The sequence below is a fragment of the Taudactylus pleione genome, unplaced genomic scaffold, assembly GCF_031769625.1.
Source record: "Taudactylus pleione unplaced genomic scaffold, aTauple2 ptg000454l, whole genome shotgun sequence".
NCBI classification, from domain to species: Eukaryota; Metazoa; Chordata; class Amphibia; order Anura; family Myobatrachidae; genus Taudactylus; species Taudactylus pleione.
Genome location: NW_028284856.1, coordinates 12,350,001 through 12,368,638, shown reverse-complemented (window position 1 = coordinate 12,368,638; position 18,638 = coordinate 12,350,001). Strand labels below are relative to the sequence as shown.

General features: G+C 44.2%; 1 protein-coding gene across 2 annotated transcripts in view; it reads right to left on the bottom strand.

Annotated features, from left to right (window-relative positions):
• The window catches only part of TNKS (tankyrase), a 252,832-nt gene that overhangs the window by 36,181 nt on the left and 198,013 nt on the right, over nucleotides 1-18,638 (bottom strand). For both annotated transcript variants that reach the window (XM_088448391.1, XM_088448392.1), the window contains exons 17-20: nucleotides 10,146-10,255; nucleotides 7,984-8,172; nucleotides 5,234-5,471; nucleotides 680-762 (exon numbers count right to left, since the gene is read on the bottom strand). In XM_088448391.1, coding sequence (XP_088304517.1) covers nucleotides 680-762; nucleotides 5,234-5,471; nucleotides 7,984-8,172; nucleotides 10,146-10,255 — 620 coding nt within the window. The remainder of the gene's footprint in view (nucleotides 1-679; nucleotides 763-5,233; nucleotides 5,472-7,983; nucleotides 8,173-10,145; nucleotides 10,256-18,638) is intronic.

Here is an 18,638-nt window from a genome sequence, read left to right as displayed (position 1 = left end):
ATATTTCCACAAACAATTCTCATCACTAAAACTTAGACAATCTCCCACAGAGCTTCAAGTTTTACAATATGCATATTTTAAATCTCTTTAACCGTTAAAAATGTATAACCAAGGGAAAGACTTTGGAAAGGTTATTGTTGTTGTTGCTGGGTTTTCTGTACATATAGAGAATGAATGCAATATAGATACCCTATCCACTATGCCACATTAGTGAAAAAGTATGTTGTGTTATGCTAGCAGTCAATCATCAAGACGACAGCATTACAAAATATTCAATATGAAATTAATTTGGTGCCTGTTACCTATGGCTTTATCTTCAACCTCTAAAGTTGTGATTATATTCATATTGCCAGATACTTGGCATCTACACTGTCCACGATTTCTAGGCGCTTATACACATAAATAAATGACAAGAGATAGATTTATTGTTCTTAGTTGCACAGACAAAGAAAATATTAAAACAAGGAAAAGTAACATCCACAGTGAGAAATGGAGACAGACAAAATTGCAGGGGCAAGCTTGTTCATAGTATAGTAATAAACAATGCATTTCACACCATCTTTTTGCAATTATCTTTCACTCTATATCAAAGCAACACATCACCCTCCCCAGGTCAACAAGAAAACCATCTCATCTTAGAAAGTATCAGCAAAGATAACACATTTAGCTTGCTTCCTACCTGTTCAGTTTCAAAGATATCCCGAAGGTGTTCCAGACCAAGGCTTTTCAGAAACTGATTGATGTTCATGTCAAGACCTGCAACTGCAGAAAGAAGAAAGAATACATTTCTCACAGAACTTTCAGACACCCAGAAAAGCCCCATACACAATGCCTTGTGGCTCATTGTCTGTATTAAGTCATACGTCTCTGCATGTGTTGCAAAGAATGAATCAAAAAAGTTAAAACAATATAAATAAAAACCTAGAGGGGAAGTTGCTATATAACAAAGATAACCTAGAAATCCTCTAGTCACTGGTTTACAGTGCAGCCAATTGAATAGCTCTGGGCACTCATTCCTGGCGCTACTCAACATCACATTCGATTAAATTCCCCCCATTATATAGATACATTTATTGACTTCTTTACTATTTTGTACAAAGCTTATGTGACAAAACAATATTTTAGACTGGTACTAGGTAAGATACCATTCTCTGTGGGCAAGTTTACCACAATCTAAATTTGTCTCTTAGGAAACCCACTTAATTATTACTGAAACAAACTCTCTTTTATATTAAGGCGCTACATGTGTCTGTAGCACCGTACAGGGAATATAAATAGTCACAGTGAAATTGGACATATAATAGGTACAGTAAATGTAAGTTAATAAATCTAAAGGAAATATACAGAGAAACAAACCAACAGACTTGGTAGGACACAGACAAGGTGCGAGGGTGGGGTAACTTGCTGTATCTCGACAGGGAAGGAGGAGGGAAATCACAGGGAGGGAAAGGCGGTTCATCATTCAGTCCACCTGTACCCAATTTAAGGACGACCATACATACAGAGGGTCAGGGTCGCAGAATGAGACTAGGAGACAAGGGACTACGAGTAATGGTGGCATAGGTAGGTTCACTGCCCATGAGAGCTTACATACTAAGAGGAGAGATGAATGGTTGGAGGCTGAACTGGGGGTAGAACAGGTGAAGGGAAAAGAGAATTTATATTTAGGAGAAGGTACGGTAGATTTTTATGAAACTGTTTCGACCGCACGTTTAAAGCTGGTGAGACTACTGCAAAGTCTGACAAATGTAATGACATAAAAGCACACTGTTTTAGGTGTCACATAAAGAAATAAAAACAATACAATGGACATCTGAAAGTTGAGCCTTCAATATTGTAAACAATTCACTACAGTATATACATGTATAAAAAATATATTTACTGGGATCTAGAATATCCCATGTAGATGAAGAGACATTTGGACATTGGCACAGATAACAATAAACCCACCAGTAACTCCAACACTATTTTAGACTCACAAATCTGGTTTGCTTTATTTAAAAGAATTCAATGCTGCTTTAGTAAATATTATTTTCCCATTGCTTATTAACATGACTGTTATAAAACTAATACCATCAAATTAGATTGTGAATTAAGATGATGGCTATCAAAGTTTCACAGACATTTAGACTGGAGTCTTCACATTTGAAGAGTTAAGCAGTGTTCAAATATAAAACCATTACAATGCACAGTACCAACTGCTGCTGTCAGGAATACTGGCAACTACTTTAGTAATGGGTTCAGTGCATATAAAGCAGCAGCCTGCAACCAGGGTGAGTACTGCACACTTTGGGGTAGATTTATCACAATCTGCAACTCAGATGCGTATTGGATGTAATAAATGTGTCCCAAATTTGCAATGCGATATTTGAATACATTGCAAGGATGTATCAAGTATGGCATGTAGGGACAGAGCTAGCGAGAAAGCTTCAACTCCGAGAATATAGTCTCCACACTTCTCAGGGTATTTTTCACAAACAATACCCTAAGAGTATGACCACGCACGCGCCGCCTGCTAGTACTCCCCCTACCCCGTAAATATCTTCCCCTTTTCCCCCACTATGCTTACACTTAACTGGGACCAGAGATCGGTGAGCTCCTCTGCGACTCTGGTCAGCTGATGGCCGGGCTCCTGCTCTGTGACCCCTGGTCAGCTGATGGCCGGGCTCCTGCTCTGTGACCCCTGGTCAGCTGATGGCCGGGCTCCTGCTCTGTGACCCCTGGTCAGCTGCTCTGTGCTGTAAACTCAGATGGCAGCATCTCAGTTTTGAACACACATCAGATAGATATATATATATATACAGGTTGAGTCTCCCATATCCAAATATTCCGAAATACGGAATAATTTTGGCATGACTGAGATAATGAAACCTTTGATTTTTCATGGTTCAATGTACACAAACTTTGTCTAAGGCACAAATGATTAAAAATATTGTATAAAATTACCTTCAGGCTGTGTGTATAAGGTGTATATGAAACATAAATGAATTTTATGTATGTACACAAACTTTGCTTGAGCCACAAAAATATTGAAAATATTGTATAAAATGATGTAAAGGCTGTGTGTATAAGGTGTATATAACACATAAAAGCATTATGTGTGTATATTTGGGTCCCATTCCCAATATATTTCATTACAATATGCAATTATTCCAAAATACGGAATATTCCGTTATCCAAAATACCCCTGGTCCCAAGGATTTTGGATATGGGAGACTCAACCTGTATATATGTTTATTTTTTTCACTGTGATCAGCTTGTGGTTTATTTAGACACACAAAGCTGATGACAGGCGGCGGTTCCCTGACCAGGAGTCTGAGAAATTGTGTTCTCTCGGTGCCCACACCATTATTTTTTGCAATTTTGTTTTGGTAAATCTAAAACAGATCGCACTTCCCATTACAAGTATTGGTTCAGCCAATAATGTGGCTGCATCTAAAAGAAAGGGTTCTGCAGTTACAAATACCCCATTCAGACATATGGGTTGACCCAGGAAATTGCAGGGGCTTACTGGGGTCGACCCTCATCCTGTCTAAGTGTGAAAGGGTCCGACCCAACTCTGCAACCCTTCCAGATACCAGGGTTTCCCGGGACTGTCCGGGGCCACTTTAGTGTGAATGGCGAAACCGGATCATGCTGAAATTTGCTGGTTGGGGCGCTGGCAGATGACCTCATCAGCAGAAGGCACAGCAGACAGCATGGCTCTCTGGAGTGAAGTGGAGATGCGTGAGCTGCTAGCTGTCAATTGTGCCCATCTCCTCCTGAAATAACACTGTGAAATTTTGCCCAGTGTAAGCAGCTGCATAAAGCTCTCATTTGCTGTGTGAAACCGCAAAAAACGCAGTTACTCAGGAACTCCGGACTAAACAGTAGTAACTAGTCGCCCATGATTAATGCAATACAGTATGCACCCAAGTCACCACCCACTTTTCATGACGTCATTTTTGCGAGCTGTAACATGGGTTGAATCGGTGAAAAAACCTAGATCGGCGCTCCCTGGCTTATGTCTGAAATGGGTACTAGCACCAGGAAGAGACTGGAAGTGTGACTGAGCAGAAGTCATGGACCATACACACATCCTAGCACTTTGGGGCTTCAGAACCAAAAATTCAACTTGTACATTTCAGGTTTTTGATTTTCAGGCAAAAATATTATCTTTAATTACATTTATACCACTTTCAACATTGTTTTTTACAAGTTATTAAACTTTTTAAAAACATCTACCAGACCACCTAGAGAATATTAGCCTACTTTGCTGATAGCTATAGAAATAAAATCATGATTTATGGCCCTCTGACCCTTCACCTGCAGCTTACATCTCCTTGCTGCTTTACGGTCAGATGTAGATAGCTAGTAACACTTTAAAAAAAAAAAAGCCTGCTAACAGGTCATTATATACAGGTGTCTCTGTTTAATTAAATGTATGATTTTAGCGTATTACAGAGATTAAGAGTAAAGTGCAGACTGCAACGTTAGACGTCTGCCTATGCAGCCCGTGAAGTGCATTAGGCTGCCTATCACCGATGAGAAGGGTACTGTAATAAAACAACTGAATCCAAAGTTTGGACTGAACCACACTGCTGCCAACTAAATCCTCTTGATACAGTGACATAGGTGTATACTTGGCTAGATACTATAACCTGTTGCAGAACCTCAACTGGGTAAAGTACATGTTTAGTGTAGAACAATGTACAGGTTGAGTCTCCCATATCCAAAATGCTTGGGACCAGGGGTATTTTGGATATCGGAATATTCCGTATTTTGGAATATTTGCATAATATAATGAAATATCTTGGGAATGGGACCCAAATCTAAGCACAGAATGCTTCTATGTTTTATATACACCTAATACACACAGCCTGCAGGTAATTTTATACAATATTTTCAATAATTTTGTGGCTCAAGCAAAGTTAGTGTACATACATGAAATTCATTTATGTTTCATATACACCTTATACACAAAGCCTGAAGGTAATTGTATACAATATTTTTAATAATTTGTGCTTTAAACAAGGTTTATGTACCTTGAACCATCAAAAAGCAAAGGTTTCACTATCTCAGTCATGCTAAAAATATTCCGTATTTCGGAATATTTGGATATGGGAGACTCAACCTGTATATACTATTCGAATTGGACTGAAGGCTCACTTCTAATCAATATTCTGCTGAAGGCTAAACCATTAAACATAAAGCCAGATGCAAATATTAAGAGTATGTCCAAACTCATGCTTACCTTCACCTTCTTTTCTTTCTGTCCCTGCCGCTCCATCACCAGCATTTGATGTTCCTCCAACAGCAAGATCAGCCAACGGACCAGTAAGATTATCAATGCTGCTGGCAGCGGACAGACATGAGGGGGTAGATGCTGGAGAAATGATGGAGGCACTCACTACTGTTGCTTGAGGTTTGAAGCAGCTTGGTAGAGCCTCGGGTGGCATTGCATCTATCAGCAAAGCTCGAATGTCATCTGCCTAAAAATAGACACAACATAGGAGATCTTTCATTGCGGGGTTCAGTTTCAAAGATATGGTTTTAGTTTACACATGGATCCAAAGTTTATTACTAGCAAAATAAACCTGGTAATCTCATATATGCCTAGTTACATGACAAGGCAGGAAACAGAACACTGCAGTTACAGAATCCACTTACTAAGGCGAGTAAAAAAAAGAGGCTATATATGTGTATAGGATATATAATGTACAGTGTATCCGGAAATATTCACAGCACTTCACTTTTTCCACATTTTGTTATGTTACAGCCTTATTCCAAAATGGAATTAATTTTTGTTCTCAAAATTCTACACACAATACCCCATAATGACAACATATAAAGTTTTTTTGAGCTTTTTGCAAATTTAATAAAAAAACAAAACTAAGAATCACATGTACATAAGTATTCACAGCCTTTGCTCAATACTTTGTTGATGCACCTTTGGCAGCAATTACAGCCTCAAGTCTTTTTGAATATGATGCCACAAGCTTGGCACACCTATCTTTGGCCAGTTTCGCCCATTCATCTTTGCAGCACCTCTCAAGCTCTATCAGGTTGGATGGGAAACGTCAGTGCACAGCCATTTTCAGATCTGTCCAGAGATGTTCAATCGGATTCAAGTCTGGGCTCTGGCTGGGCCACTCAAGGACATTCACAGAGTTGTCCTGAAGCCACTCCTTTGATATCTTGGCTGTGTGCTTAGGGTCGTTGTCCTGCTGAAAGATGAACCATCGCCCCAGTCTGCGGTCAAGAGTGCTCTGGAGCAGGTTTTCATCCAGGATATCTCTGTATATTGCTGCATTCATTTTTCCCTCTATCCTGACTAGTCTCCCAGTTCCTGCCACTGAAAAACATCCCCACAGCATGATGCTGCCACCGCATGCTTCACTGTAGGGATGGTATTGGCCTGGTGACGAGCAGTGCCTGGTTTCCTCCAAACATAACATCTGGCATTGACACCAAAGAATTCAATCTTTGTCTCATCAGACCAGAGAATTTTGCTTCTCATGGTGTGAGAGTACTTCAGGTGCATTTTGGCAAACTCCAGGCGGGCTGCCATGTGCTTTTTACTAAGGAGTGGCTTCCGTCTGGCCACTCTACCATACACTCCTGATTGGTGGATTGCTGCAGAGATGGTTGTCCTTCTGGAAGGTTCTCCTCCATCCGCAGAGGAACGCTGTAGCTCTGACAAGAGTGACCATCGGGTTCTTGGTCCCCTCCCTGACTAGGGCCCTTCTCCCACGATCGCTCAGTTTAGACGGCCGACCAACTATAGGAAGAGTCCTGGTAGTTCAGAACTTCTTCCATTTATGGATGATGGAGGCTACTGTGCTCATTGGGACCTTCAAAGCAGCAGATATTTTTCTGTACCCTTCCCCAGATTTGTGCCTCGAGACAATCCAGTCTCGGAGGTCTACAGACAATTCCTTGGACTTCATGCTTGGTTTGTGCTCTGACATGCACTGTCATGTGTGGGACCTTATATAGACAGGTGTATGCCTTTCAAAATTATGTCCAACAACAGAATTTAGGAACATGTCAAGGATGATCAGTGGAAACAGGATGCACCTGAGCTCAATTTTGAGCTTCATGGCAAAGGCTATGAATACTTATGTACATGTGATTTCTTATTTTTATTTTTTAAATTAAATTTGCAAAAATCTCAAAAAAAACTTATTACATGTTGTCATTATGGGGTATTGTGTGTGGAATTTTAAGGACAAAAATGTATTTATTCCATTTTGGAATAAGGCTGTAACATAACAAAATGTGGAAAAAGTGAAGCGTTGTGATAACTTTCCGGATGCACTGTAATTTCCATAGTTGTGTATGCATATTGATCCTCCTCCCTTCTGTTCTCATTACCTACTTCTCTTGCACACCAGCTACACACTACACCTCCTCCTTGGGCTCTCTGCCCCTGGACTCCACTCCTCTATTTTTGTTTCTTCAGACAACCTAGTAGCTACAGGTTTCAGCTTACACTGAATATGGCCATTGCACCCCTTGCATCAGTTGCTGTGTTGAGATTGGTAGTGCTCATTGTTACTGGTCTACTGCATTGTACTGTACAGTTTTACCGTGTACAGTCTCATTATTTTGTCCTCTGTACGTCGCTCCGGATCACTTGTGGCACCGTTTACACAGTCAATCTTGGCAGACCAGATCCAATGCAACTTGGCTTGTGCTGATATACAAGTGTCACATATAAAATTAATAAGTGCAGTTTTGTTGCATCGAGTTGAGACTAACGCACGTTCAAGCAAAAAAGCTACTACACCGCTTGGCGCAGCTCACTCGCGCCAGGCCTCTCATGCTGCATGGCGTATTGAGGCTAGGTGTATGAGGATACATGTGTACATTTCTAAAGTCTATACTTATAATTAACTTTAAGGACCAAACTTTATGTATGTTACTATATCTAGAAAAACAGCACAACATAAATGATTGTACACAGAGCTCCTCCCTAAGAAAAAAAAACAAAACACTTACGGTAGCTAAATCTAGTGGTGTTTGGCTTTCTTGGTTCTTCATGGTGGGATCTGCACCATGGGCCAAAAGCAGAGCACACAGTTGCGTCCTTCCTTTCTGGGCTGCTTCGTGTAAAGGCGTGAATGCCCATTTATCTGTGGCATTCACACAAGTGTTGTATTTGATCAATAAAGCTGCAATGTCGACATGCTACAATAAGGGAAGGGGAAAAAAATTAAATGAAAGCAATAAAAAGCTGCCAAGGTTTTCAAAAAATATAATTGAATGAAAAACAGCTTCATCTTGTCAGTGTGTCAAACAATTGGAACAGTTACAAAATGTATTTAGTCCTTCAATATACTTTTCTATTTGAGCCAATCAACGTACTTTAAATAATCTAACATTGTTGTGGTTTTCTAGCAGATAATGGAATAAAAAACATCCTCACCTTGCCAGTTTGTCAAACAATTGGAATCGTAATAGAATGTATTTATTTGCTCTTTCTATATACTTGTCTATATGCAATTTGAATCAATGATTGTACTTTAAATGAACACTGAAGTGGTTTTTTAACAAATATAAATTGGCACTTAATAGCACCAACATTACTTCCTCATACCGCATGGGGAGTATGTGGAAGTAATAATCCACTGCACCTTCATACATTATGGTCTATGCAGGAAAGAGGGGAGAAGGCATAATCACATTAACATGTACATGTTATGTGAAAGGAGGGGAAGTTCAACTTTGCTACAACCACATTCACCATCAAATGCGTTTCTTCCCAGTGATCAATGATCACCATGGGCTTCCTTCTACCCTCTAACTCTAGCCTGGGTACAAATGCAAAAAAAGGTACAGAATAAGGTATGCAGCCGGGAAGCCGGCGGACTTAATCCTGACAGCCGGCTTCCCGACTGCTTTATCCCGGCGAGGGTTAAATGACAGGCGTCTAAATCCAGACGCCGGGAAACCGGCGCCCGGCATCCCAATCGAAGGGATGCCGGGCGCGGACAGCCACACGGGGGTTGGTCGGGTTAGGTTTAGGGCTCCTGGGGGGACTTAGGGTTAGGCACCCCCCCCCCAGGAGGTTACGGTTAGGCTAGGGGGAGGGAGGGTTAGGGTTAGGCACCCCCGGGGGGGACTTAGGGTTAGGCACCCACCTGGGTTTAGGGGGCGGGGAAGGGGGGGTTAGGTTCAGGCACTTAGAGGGGGGATTAGGGTTAGGCACTGGGGGGAAGGTTAGGTTAGTGAATACTTACCTGGGGACGATCTGGATTTTCACGTATGTCGGGCAGCCGCTGTCGGGATTCCAACCAACCGGTGGTAAATCATACAGATTGTCAGAATAAGGAGCAGAACAAAACTTTCCATGGTGGACATAGCCTATTGTACCTCTGACTAAACAGTCTGGATTTCCATATCACAGGGAGGCTTTTTCAAAGAGTGAGAATTAAGTTCTATTAAGGCAACATTGCTAAACATTCTCTTTATATGGACACATATGTAATTTGACACTACAATTCAGTTAATCGATAAAAGGTTATAAATTATCGCTAGCTACTGTGGGCATCATATAACCTCATCCACTGTGTCTCTTTAGCCCCATGTCCCCGTGTCTATCCAACCTCATCCCCACCCTCAGTATCTCTGAAGCCTCATTCCCCTCCCCCCATCTCTCTCCAGCCTCACGGTACCACCCCGCCCATGTCTTTCAAACCTCATGCCCCCTGTATTTCCCAGCCCCATGTCCCTCTGGTCTCTCCAGCCTCATGAGCTCCCCCCCCAGGTGTCTCTTCAGCCACAACACTCCGTGTATCTTCAGCCTCATGTTCCTACAGGTCCCTCTGTGTCTCGTCAACCTCATGTCCCTCCATGTCTGTACAGTCTCATATTGCCTTCCCCCTGTGTCTCTCTCTAGCCTAAATTAGTGAGACTACATAGTTTTTTCTTTTATAATAATTTGCAATTGCCTTCATCACAGCCCACTATACTACACGGAACCTACATTTGGGCAAACACGAAACCTGCTCCAGGGGTACCCTCTCCAGTGCCAGAGAATAACCAAAATATCCAATATGGTACACTTTATGTCAGTCTAGCAACCACTGAGAGCGCTGAAAGCTGCTAGAACTCTACTGCATATTATAGGACATCAAAATCTTACCATACAGAATTCTTACCCCATATGATGCTGCATTGTGTAAGGGAATAAGTCCTCCTTTATCTTGTGCATTTACATCTGCACCATGTTCTAGGAGATATTCAGCCACTTCTAAGTTATTGTAACCAGCTAGGAAAAGTATAAAAAAAAACCCATTCATAGTGAAAATTAGGCATTTTTTATGAAAGCTCAGATTACAGATCTCTTTATAACATCAACTATCAAAAATGAAATGGACATGCTGGAAGATACAGCAAAGAAATGTTCCACACTACAACACACACTAGAATTAATGCATTCAAAATAGACAATGCAGAGAACAGTTTCACAGCTAAATCGCTCATATAACAGTTCATATTGTAAATACATATACATAAAATATCATTTTCAATAAAGACATTTTACATTAATAAAACAGTCTTTATCGATATGTTGGTACAGAACTCTAAATGATGTGTTTGACATATTGCTCCTTTTTAGGGAATGCTTAAAAGATAGATGAGAAGAATTTATGCTGAGTTATGAAATGGAGTAAATCGTTAAAGTGTGTATGAGCCTTAACAATATAAACAATACATTTAGTAGACATAATGACCTTGATTCTGGAGACATGCAAGTCCATTGAGCTGCAATGTGCAGTATTGCAGGCATACATGTGTGCCATATAAAACAACGGACTGAGTGCCTGATTCAGACCCGGTTGCAAGCGCTGAGCGCTCTCGACCATGTCGATAGTGGCCCACAGCGCATGCGCACGACGAAGCCGGCTTCGTCGTGTACATGCGTGAGACCCGACTAGCGACAGGCACTCCGTCGCTCCGGGTCTCGCACCAAAGGGGGCGAGCTGTTGATGTTGAGTGACAGCTCGCCCCCTTTGGTGGACGGGCCAGGGGGGTGGCTGCCCAAACGGAGGCATTCCCATGAGAACGACTGCCGTTTGGGGGCGGCCCCACTGACATCACAAGTGATGTCAGTGGAGAGCTTCCGGCTCTGTTAGAGCCGAAAGCTCTCTGGGGCTTGCGATGAACGAGACCCTACCACAAGGGTCTCGTCGCAAGCCCAAGACCAAGCCCAAGACCATCATCATGGCCGCTAGCTATAGCTGTGGGTGGTAACCCACAGCTATGCGAGCGGCCAAGAGGCCGCTCCAAAAAAACCCCAAAAAACAGCCTGGTCCTGATTCAGAGCGAGTGTTCTGTCAGAGCGACTGGGTCTGAATCAGGCCCCGAGTTTCTGGCCCTAGGGTGCCTAGGGCCTATAGCCCAAGGACCCTAGGGCCTATAGCCCAATAATCATTGATGCTTGAGGTATTGGATGACTTCGCTCTGCCATGCAATCACAGATTTGGGTTTTTATGTAGGCAAGAATAGTGCTGGTTACTCATCCTTAATTCACCACTCCTAGTGATCCCCTCTAACCATCAATAACCACCTATTACTGGCTCCTCCCAGTGTGTAGTAGGCAGATAACTCACTGTCACCACCAGGTTCCTACACCGGCACAAGGAACAGCCTCATACTGGGTATGTGGGAATATGTGGCTGCAACACCTCCTAAATGGTGTTTTCTCTATAGTGAGTGACCACTGAGAATTAGCCGAGGGCCTGAGCTTGGAAACACTGGACTCAATCCAGAATAGCTGGAGAACGATGTAGAATTTGGTGCTACTCCGGTAGTCACAGGATACAAGATGATGCAGGCATCTTAAGGCAATATGCTTATTGCTCAAATGTCTTTAAAAAGACAAGTACCTTGCTGAAGGAGCTTAGGACAAGCACAGCATATATTCTTCAGAAGTACAATTCTCTCTAAATGTTTGACTCACAGGCCCTCTGTTTATCCAGTTCTAATGCTGGCCATACACCGTAAAATTTTCTGTCCAACCATCCAACTAGTTGGTTGGTTGAAATGAAAATCTGGTAACGTATGGGAGTAAATGATGATCAGCAATTTGCTCCTAAATGCCATAAAATAGATTAAAATGGTCATTCAGACAAGTTTTTTTTAAATGTTTGCTCTAAACAATTTGTTCAAACAACAGTTTTTGTCCATTTTCCTGCGTTTGGGAGCAAATTGCTGATTGTCATTTGCTTTCATACATTACCAGATTTTCATTCCAACCAACCAACTAGTTGGATGGTTGGACAGAAAATCTTACCGTGTATGGCCAGCATAACACACGCCACAGGGGGTGTGTTAGAACCCCCTTTACCAATAAAGCTATGTGCATGTACCCATTTAACATTGTCCCTAATGGACAGACCACTTTGAGCCCGAGACCATCTGGACAGGTTATCACCGTATCACCTTCTCTGGACCAATTTAGGCTCCAAAGGTTGGGAGACAAGATCCCTAAACAGCAATCTCCTGTTGGAGTTTCAGTGAAACAATTAGCTGGCTATGCTGGCCAGCTCTCTCTGCCGTCACAGAAGGTTGCAGGGGAAGTAATTCTGGTTTCCTGGATCAGCTCCAGATACCCCCAGACCACCAGAGAAAGGTAAGTGCAATTTACTTTTCCAAACATTTAAACACATTTTACTTTAAATGTAAGCACATTTAAAACATGTTAAACACATACACATATAGATTTTATATATATATGCATACATACATATACACTGTCTGGTGCTCAGCATCAGACTTTACATACCAATTCACTGTAGCATGGCTGAGGTGCTCTACAGCAAAATATATTTTAATAAATTTTATTTTAATATGTATAAAGTATATTTACACCTTTCTATATCCACAAGCCCCAGCGCCTAGTGCTGGAGCTTGACTCTTTCAGTGATGGGGGAACCCGAAGCTACTCCCCGAGAATCCAGCATATGGGCTCTCCCTCCTGCAGAATAAATAGTTTGTAATTCTTCGCTGCTGCAGCGCACCCAGGGTTAACCTACCAAATTGCTACAGCCTCTGGACTAAGTTCAGGCTGCGGCGCTTCTTGCTGTTCACTTTCAGTGCTGGCGGGCTACCAGTAACTGGTTCTTTTGGTCCCCCAGTGCTAGGCAGCACACCGGCATAGGCCCGGTGACTACTGGCGGGACTGTACCCTTTGTAGTGCTGTGGTACTGTGAGCTGGGCTCCCAGTCCCCAACTTTTGGCAGCTCAAAGCCCTGCAGCTTGGGACTAGACTCCTGGCTACAGTGGCTCTACGTGTGCCTGCTGCGGAACATTCATACCACAAAAATTACATTTTGAAAAATATGGGGGTCAATTCAAATATTCGCGAGGCCCATTGCGGCGCGAGTCAGCGTGGCAGCAACCGAGCTTCACAGCAGCCTGATTTCACTCAATTCTGCTTGCAGCCCCTGAGCTGCAGGCAAAACTAAGAAAATTCAGTCTGGGACTGGGCCACGAGATGCTGTGCCATTACAACCTTTGCAGTAAACTGGATTTCCCCCTTTATGTCTGGCGCTGATAATTTATTTGAAATTGGCAAAGTGCGCCATTAGTATTTTTAAAAATAGCACTACAGCACAAGAGTTAACCCCTTCACAGTGCCAACGCCGCCATCATGGCCATGTTGGGGGGCCGGCATTGGGGAAAGGACCCAGCCACACTAAGTCTCACCAATCTAATTTGGCTTTGTCAAATCAATCCCTCTACACTAATACAGTGATATCAATATGGAGAACAATACGGCCAGGATAGCTCAGATATTTTTTACACACTTTACAGATTCATAAATTTTTCACTAAATTAAAAGTTTTAGCTGCTGGTGACACACTGGTCTCTGATGTTGTTATAACTGTTCAATACAATCAATATCAAGTAATTTACTAAGTTTGAGAAATGAAGGAAGCTTTAGGTGTACAGAAAGAAAGTGAGGGAGATGGCTGAGACACAAGCTGTGCTGTAGAGCCCTCTTTCCAGAAGGAGACAGAGTAAAGACAATGGGAAATATCACCAGAATTGAGATACAGAGAGATTAAAGGCCCCACCGCAGTTCAGGGTGATAGTAGATCATTTTCAATATACACCCAGAGTGTAGGTCAACTTACTGCATTGGATTAGGCCAGTGATAGGACTTTCAATTGAAGCGCATATCTCCTTCCTGCTTTGTTGTCCTTTGTTTGTTATAGTTTGTAACACTTGTTTAAATTGCCTGCTGATATATTACAGAAAGATGTGCCTTTCATTGATCAAACGTACTGATTTCATTTTGAAGACTAGTAGGCCCCCTAATGCAGCCCCTGAAGTGTATGAGGATGTTTATTACTAGAATATGCTAACTGGGCAATCTTGAATGACCAACAATACTAGAGGGCAGTGGCGTAACTAGGGTATTTGGAGCCCAGGACAAATTTGGAAAAATGGGCGTGGTCACTTAAAAATGGGGCGTGTCAACATGACACACCCCTTTATTTTCACGCTGAACATTCCTATCCATATGCACCTTAACCCCAGTAGTACCCCTTATACAGTACCCCCAGTATGCAGTTGTGGTCCCTCTTATACAGGCCCATAGTAGTGCCCCTTATACAGTATCCCCAGTAGTGGTCCCCCTTATACAGCCCCCAATTAGTTCCCCTTACTCAGTACCCCCAGTAGTGGCCCCCCCAAATGCAATGCCCCACGTAGTGTTCCCCCTTATGCAGTGCCCCCAGTAGCAGTCCCCACAATGCAGTGCGCCCAGTAGCGGTATCCCCTTATGCAGTGCCCTTTATATGGTGCCCCAGTAGTAGTCCCCCCCCCCATGCAGTGCCCTTTATATAGTGCCCCCAGCAGTAGTTCCCCCCCCATGCAGTTTTCCCAGTAGTGGTCCCCTTATGCAGGCATCCTGTAGTGATCCCCCTTATCCAGTGCCCCCTGTAGTGGCCCTTCCTATTATTGCCCCCAGTAGTGGTCCCCCGAGTGCAGTGCCTCTTGTAGTAGGCCCCTTTTATAATGCCCCCAGTGGTAGTTCCCCCCCCCAAGTAGTAGCCCCCAGTAGAGTAGGTCCTCCCAATGGCGCCCCCAGTAGTAGCCACCCCTCCCCCAGTAGAGGTTCCCCCAGTAGTAGCCACCCCTCCCCCAGTAGAGGTCAACCCAGTAGTAGCCACCCCTCCCCCAGTAGAGGTCCCCCCAGTAGTAGCCACCCCCCTCCCCCGTTGTGCAGATAGGTTTAAAAAAAAATAATAATATATTATATATAAAAATATACTTACCTGAATCTCTGCTCCTGGTCCTGCTCGCGACGCCGCTCCCGCCCGGGCTGGTGCGCTCAGCATTATGGGACAGACGTCATGACGTCAGTCCCATTACCCACTGCAGGAGCCGGACGGAAGTCCGGCTCTTGCAGTGGGTGCTGCAGCAGTCAATGAGTGTCTATCTGACTCTCATTGGCTGCTGTGTAACACACGCATCGCCGCCAGCGCTGGCGGCGATGCGTGTGTTATGCACAGCCTGAGCCCGCCTCCTGGCACTATTGGGCAAGCGCTCAGGGGGAGGGAACGGGCTCAGGCGTGCAGCACAGGACCGGCGCTTGAAGCCTAGCGCCGGTCCTGTGTAAATGTGTAGCGCTGACCGCACTCATTGCGGTCGGCGCTACACTGGCTAACTAGGGCGGGCGGGCCGGTACCGTGGCCGCCCCCCCCCGCGCCGCCGGTCCAACGGCGCCCAGGGCATGCACCCCGCTCACCCTGCCCTAGTTACGCCACTGCTAGAGGGCTCATGTGCAACAACATAATCTTATACAAAATAAGTTTTTGGGGGACTGATATAAATACATTGAGCTAAATACAGGAGTCATATTGTGTAGGATCTGTATAACCCTGTACACACCAATCTTTTTTACTGTACCCCCTTCCATACTTGCCAACTCTCCCTCATTGTCAGGGAGACTCCCTGAAATAGTAGCAATCTCCCAGTCTCCCTTAGGAGTCTAGCGATCTCCCTGATTGCACCTTACCCCCATTATGTAGCGGTTATATTTAAAAAAACACACACAAAAAAAACCAGACATATATACATTTAAATGGGATCATTAGTATAAAGTCTCTGCATTGGTAATAAGGCACAATGATCCCTATGGTTACATGCATTTTCTGAAAAGTATCAGCGTGTTTTCAGCAACAAATAGATCTTACTAACTGCTTTGGGGCTCATTTACATGTGTATGTAAGTCAATGCCTTTTAGATGTGGCAGTACACATCCACTTTACCGCCATGCACATAGGTGATGTTTACATAATCTCTCTGAAATGCTTTTTCACAAGTAGGCAAGTATGCTCCCTTCCATTTTCTTTGCTTGACATATATTAATAATAATAATTAAAAAAAAACAAAAAAAACAGTAGTCAGAGAAGAATGATTATTTCGACTTACCACTCCATTTTTTAATGGCATATAGCAGGTATATAGAGTGTATATTCCACATGTGTAGGTTGTCCCAATAAGGGGGTAGTGGGAAATATGGAGGTGCAATCAATACAATTACAACAAAGTGCCAGCATACATGAGCACATTTTGCTTTTATTAACAAAGAGCTAGCACAATGTAGCAGAACAGTAGCTAGCTAATTGGCTTTTAACACACTTTTTTTTTACCCCCGATTTTTGAATGGCTTACTAATGTATTGTTACAGTCTACAAATTACACACAGCGCTAGTATACTATTTTCTAAGTTGATGGAGCTAAAAAAAAACAACATGCCCAAAACAGGGCATACTTGATTGGCAGATGCACTGTGTGGGGGCTGCAAGTCAGCGGCAGCTTCAGAAATTTCTCGAATGTGAAAGTTACCCTACTGCGGACTGTTCTGCAAGCCTCTTTAGTTGCAGGCCAAAACTCCTGTTCGTCTAGCCTGGACTTGTCCATGCTAATGGCTCCTGCAAAGAAGTTGGAGCTTGGAGCACTGGGCCTGATTCAGAGCCGGACGCTCTTTCAGAGCGCTCGCTCTGAATCATTGCCCGCCTATTGGAATTTTAGAGCGGCCTCCTGGCCGCTCGCATAGCTGTGACCACCCCCACAGCTAGTGCGAGCGGCCAGGATGATGGTCGCGATGGTCAAGACCATCGCGACCATCGGACTTGCGAGGAGACCCTTGTGGTAGGGTCTCGTTGCCACAAGTCCCAGTGGACTTCTTGCTCTTACAGAGTAAGAAGTCCACCCACTGACATTACTTTTGATGTCAGTGGGGCCGGCCCTAGACGGTAGGTGTTCCCATGGGAACGCCTCCGTCTGGGCAGCTACTCCCCTGGAACGCCCACCAAAGGGGGCATGCTGTCGCTCAACATTGCCCGTCGCTATCCGGGTCTCGCGCATGTGCACTGGGCCAACATCGACCCGCTTGCGAGCGCTCAGCGCTCGCAAGCGGGTCTGAATCAGGCCCACTGTTCCAGTAAGTGGGTTAGCAATTTACCATGGCCTGCTCCATGCAGAACAGTGCTTGCAGTGTAGTGGGTGACTGCAGCACAGGGTAATCATTGCAGTCTAGTAGTAAGCGACTGCAGCAGCATGGGGTATTAGAATGGCACTACTGTATATATTTTGTTTACCTTACTCTTGTCTGGACAGAAATATTCCTTAAAATGTTGAGATGGATAATTTAATTCCTCCCATAAAAAGTTAGAGTGACCACCAGGGCCGTAGCTAGGGTGGTGCAGCCAGTGTCGTCGCACAGAGCGCAATGCTCTGGGGGCGCCACGGCCGCTGCTCTGATGATGATGCCCATGGAGAACAAGCTGTGTGCCAACGTCATGGTGGCTGAACTGAATGAGGTTCCACTGCCTGCGCGCGGCTTTCAGACTCAGTCACCAGCACCTAGGTAAGGAGGAGGAGCGGGTGAGATCTGCACTTTTTGGCTGCTGTGCTTCCAGGCAGCCCACTCCCTGCGTGGTGCTGCTGCATCTGAAGAGGACTCCGAGGCTGAGCCGTTAAGTGGACTCGGAGTCTGTTAAGAGGAACTGCCCACCGGGAAGTGAAGCTCCTTCTGTCTACTCCGGCATATGCCCGTCGCTCGGCTCTGCGATCCCTGCAGTATTGAAATCCCACACCGCTCCTACCCCTCCCCTACTCCTGAGCAGCACACAACACACAAAGTTACTTTGTAGTAGCTGCAGGACCTCACCCCGCCTGCTGCCTGCTCTTATCCCCAGCACAGCAACCCGGATGCAGCCCTCAGCCAGACTGCAGGATGTGTGTATGCCAAGCCAGCTCGAAGGTAATGAGGCTGCCTGCATGTACTGTATAGCAGATCTCACTGGTGCCCAGTACAGCCGGTTACAGGTGCCTGGTGGGGGGGAGCTGGGAGATCTGCAGGGCTGGGCCTTATTACTAGGTTATGTGCAGAACCCCCAGAGTTGTACATTAGGGTTAAGGATAATTATACTATGGTCTGCATTAGGGGAGGGGGGTCATTAATAGGGATCTGCATTAGTGGAGGGGGGTCATCAGGGTATGGTCTGCATTAGACAGGGATCTTCATTAGGGGAGGGGGTCATTAGAAATGTGTCTGCAATAGGAGAGGGGGTCAATAGTCAGGTGTCTGCAATAGGAGAGGGGGTCAATAGTCAGGGATCTTCATTAGG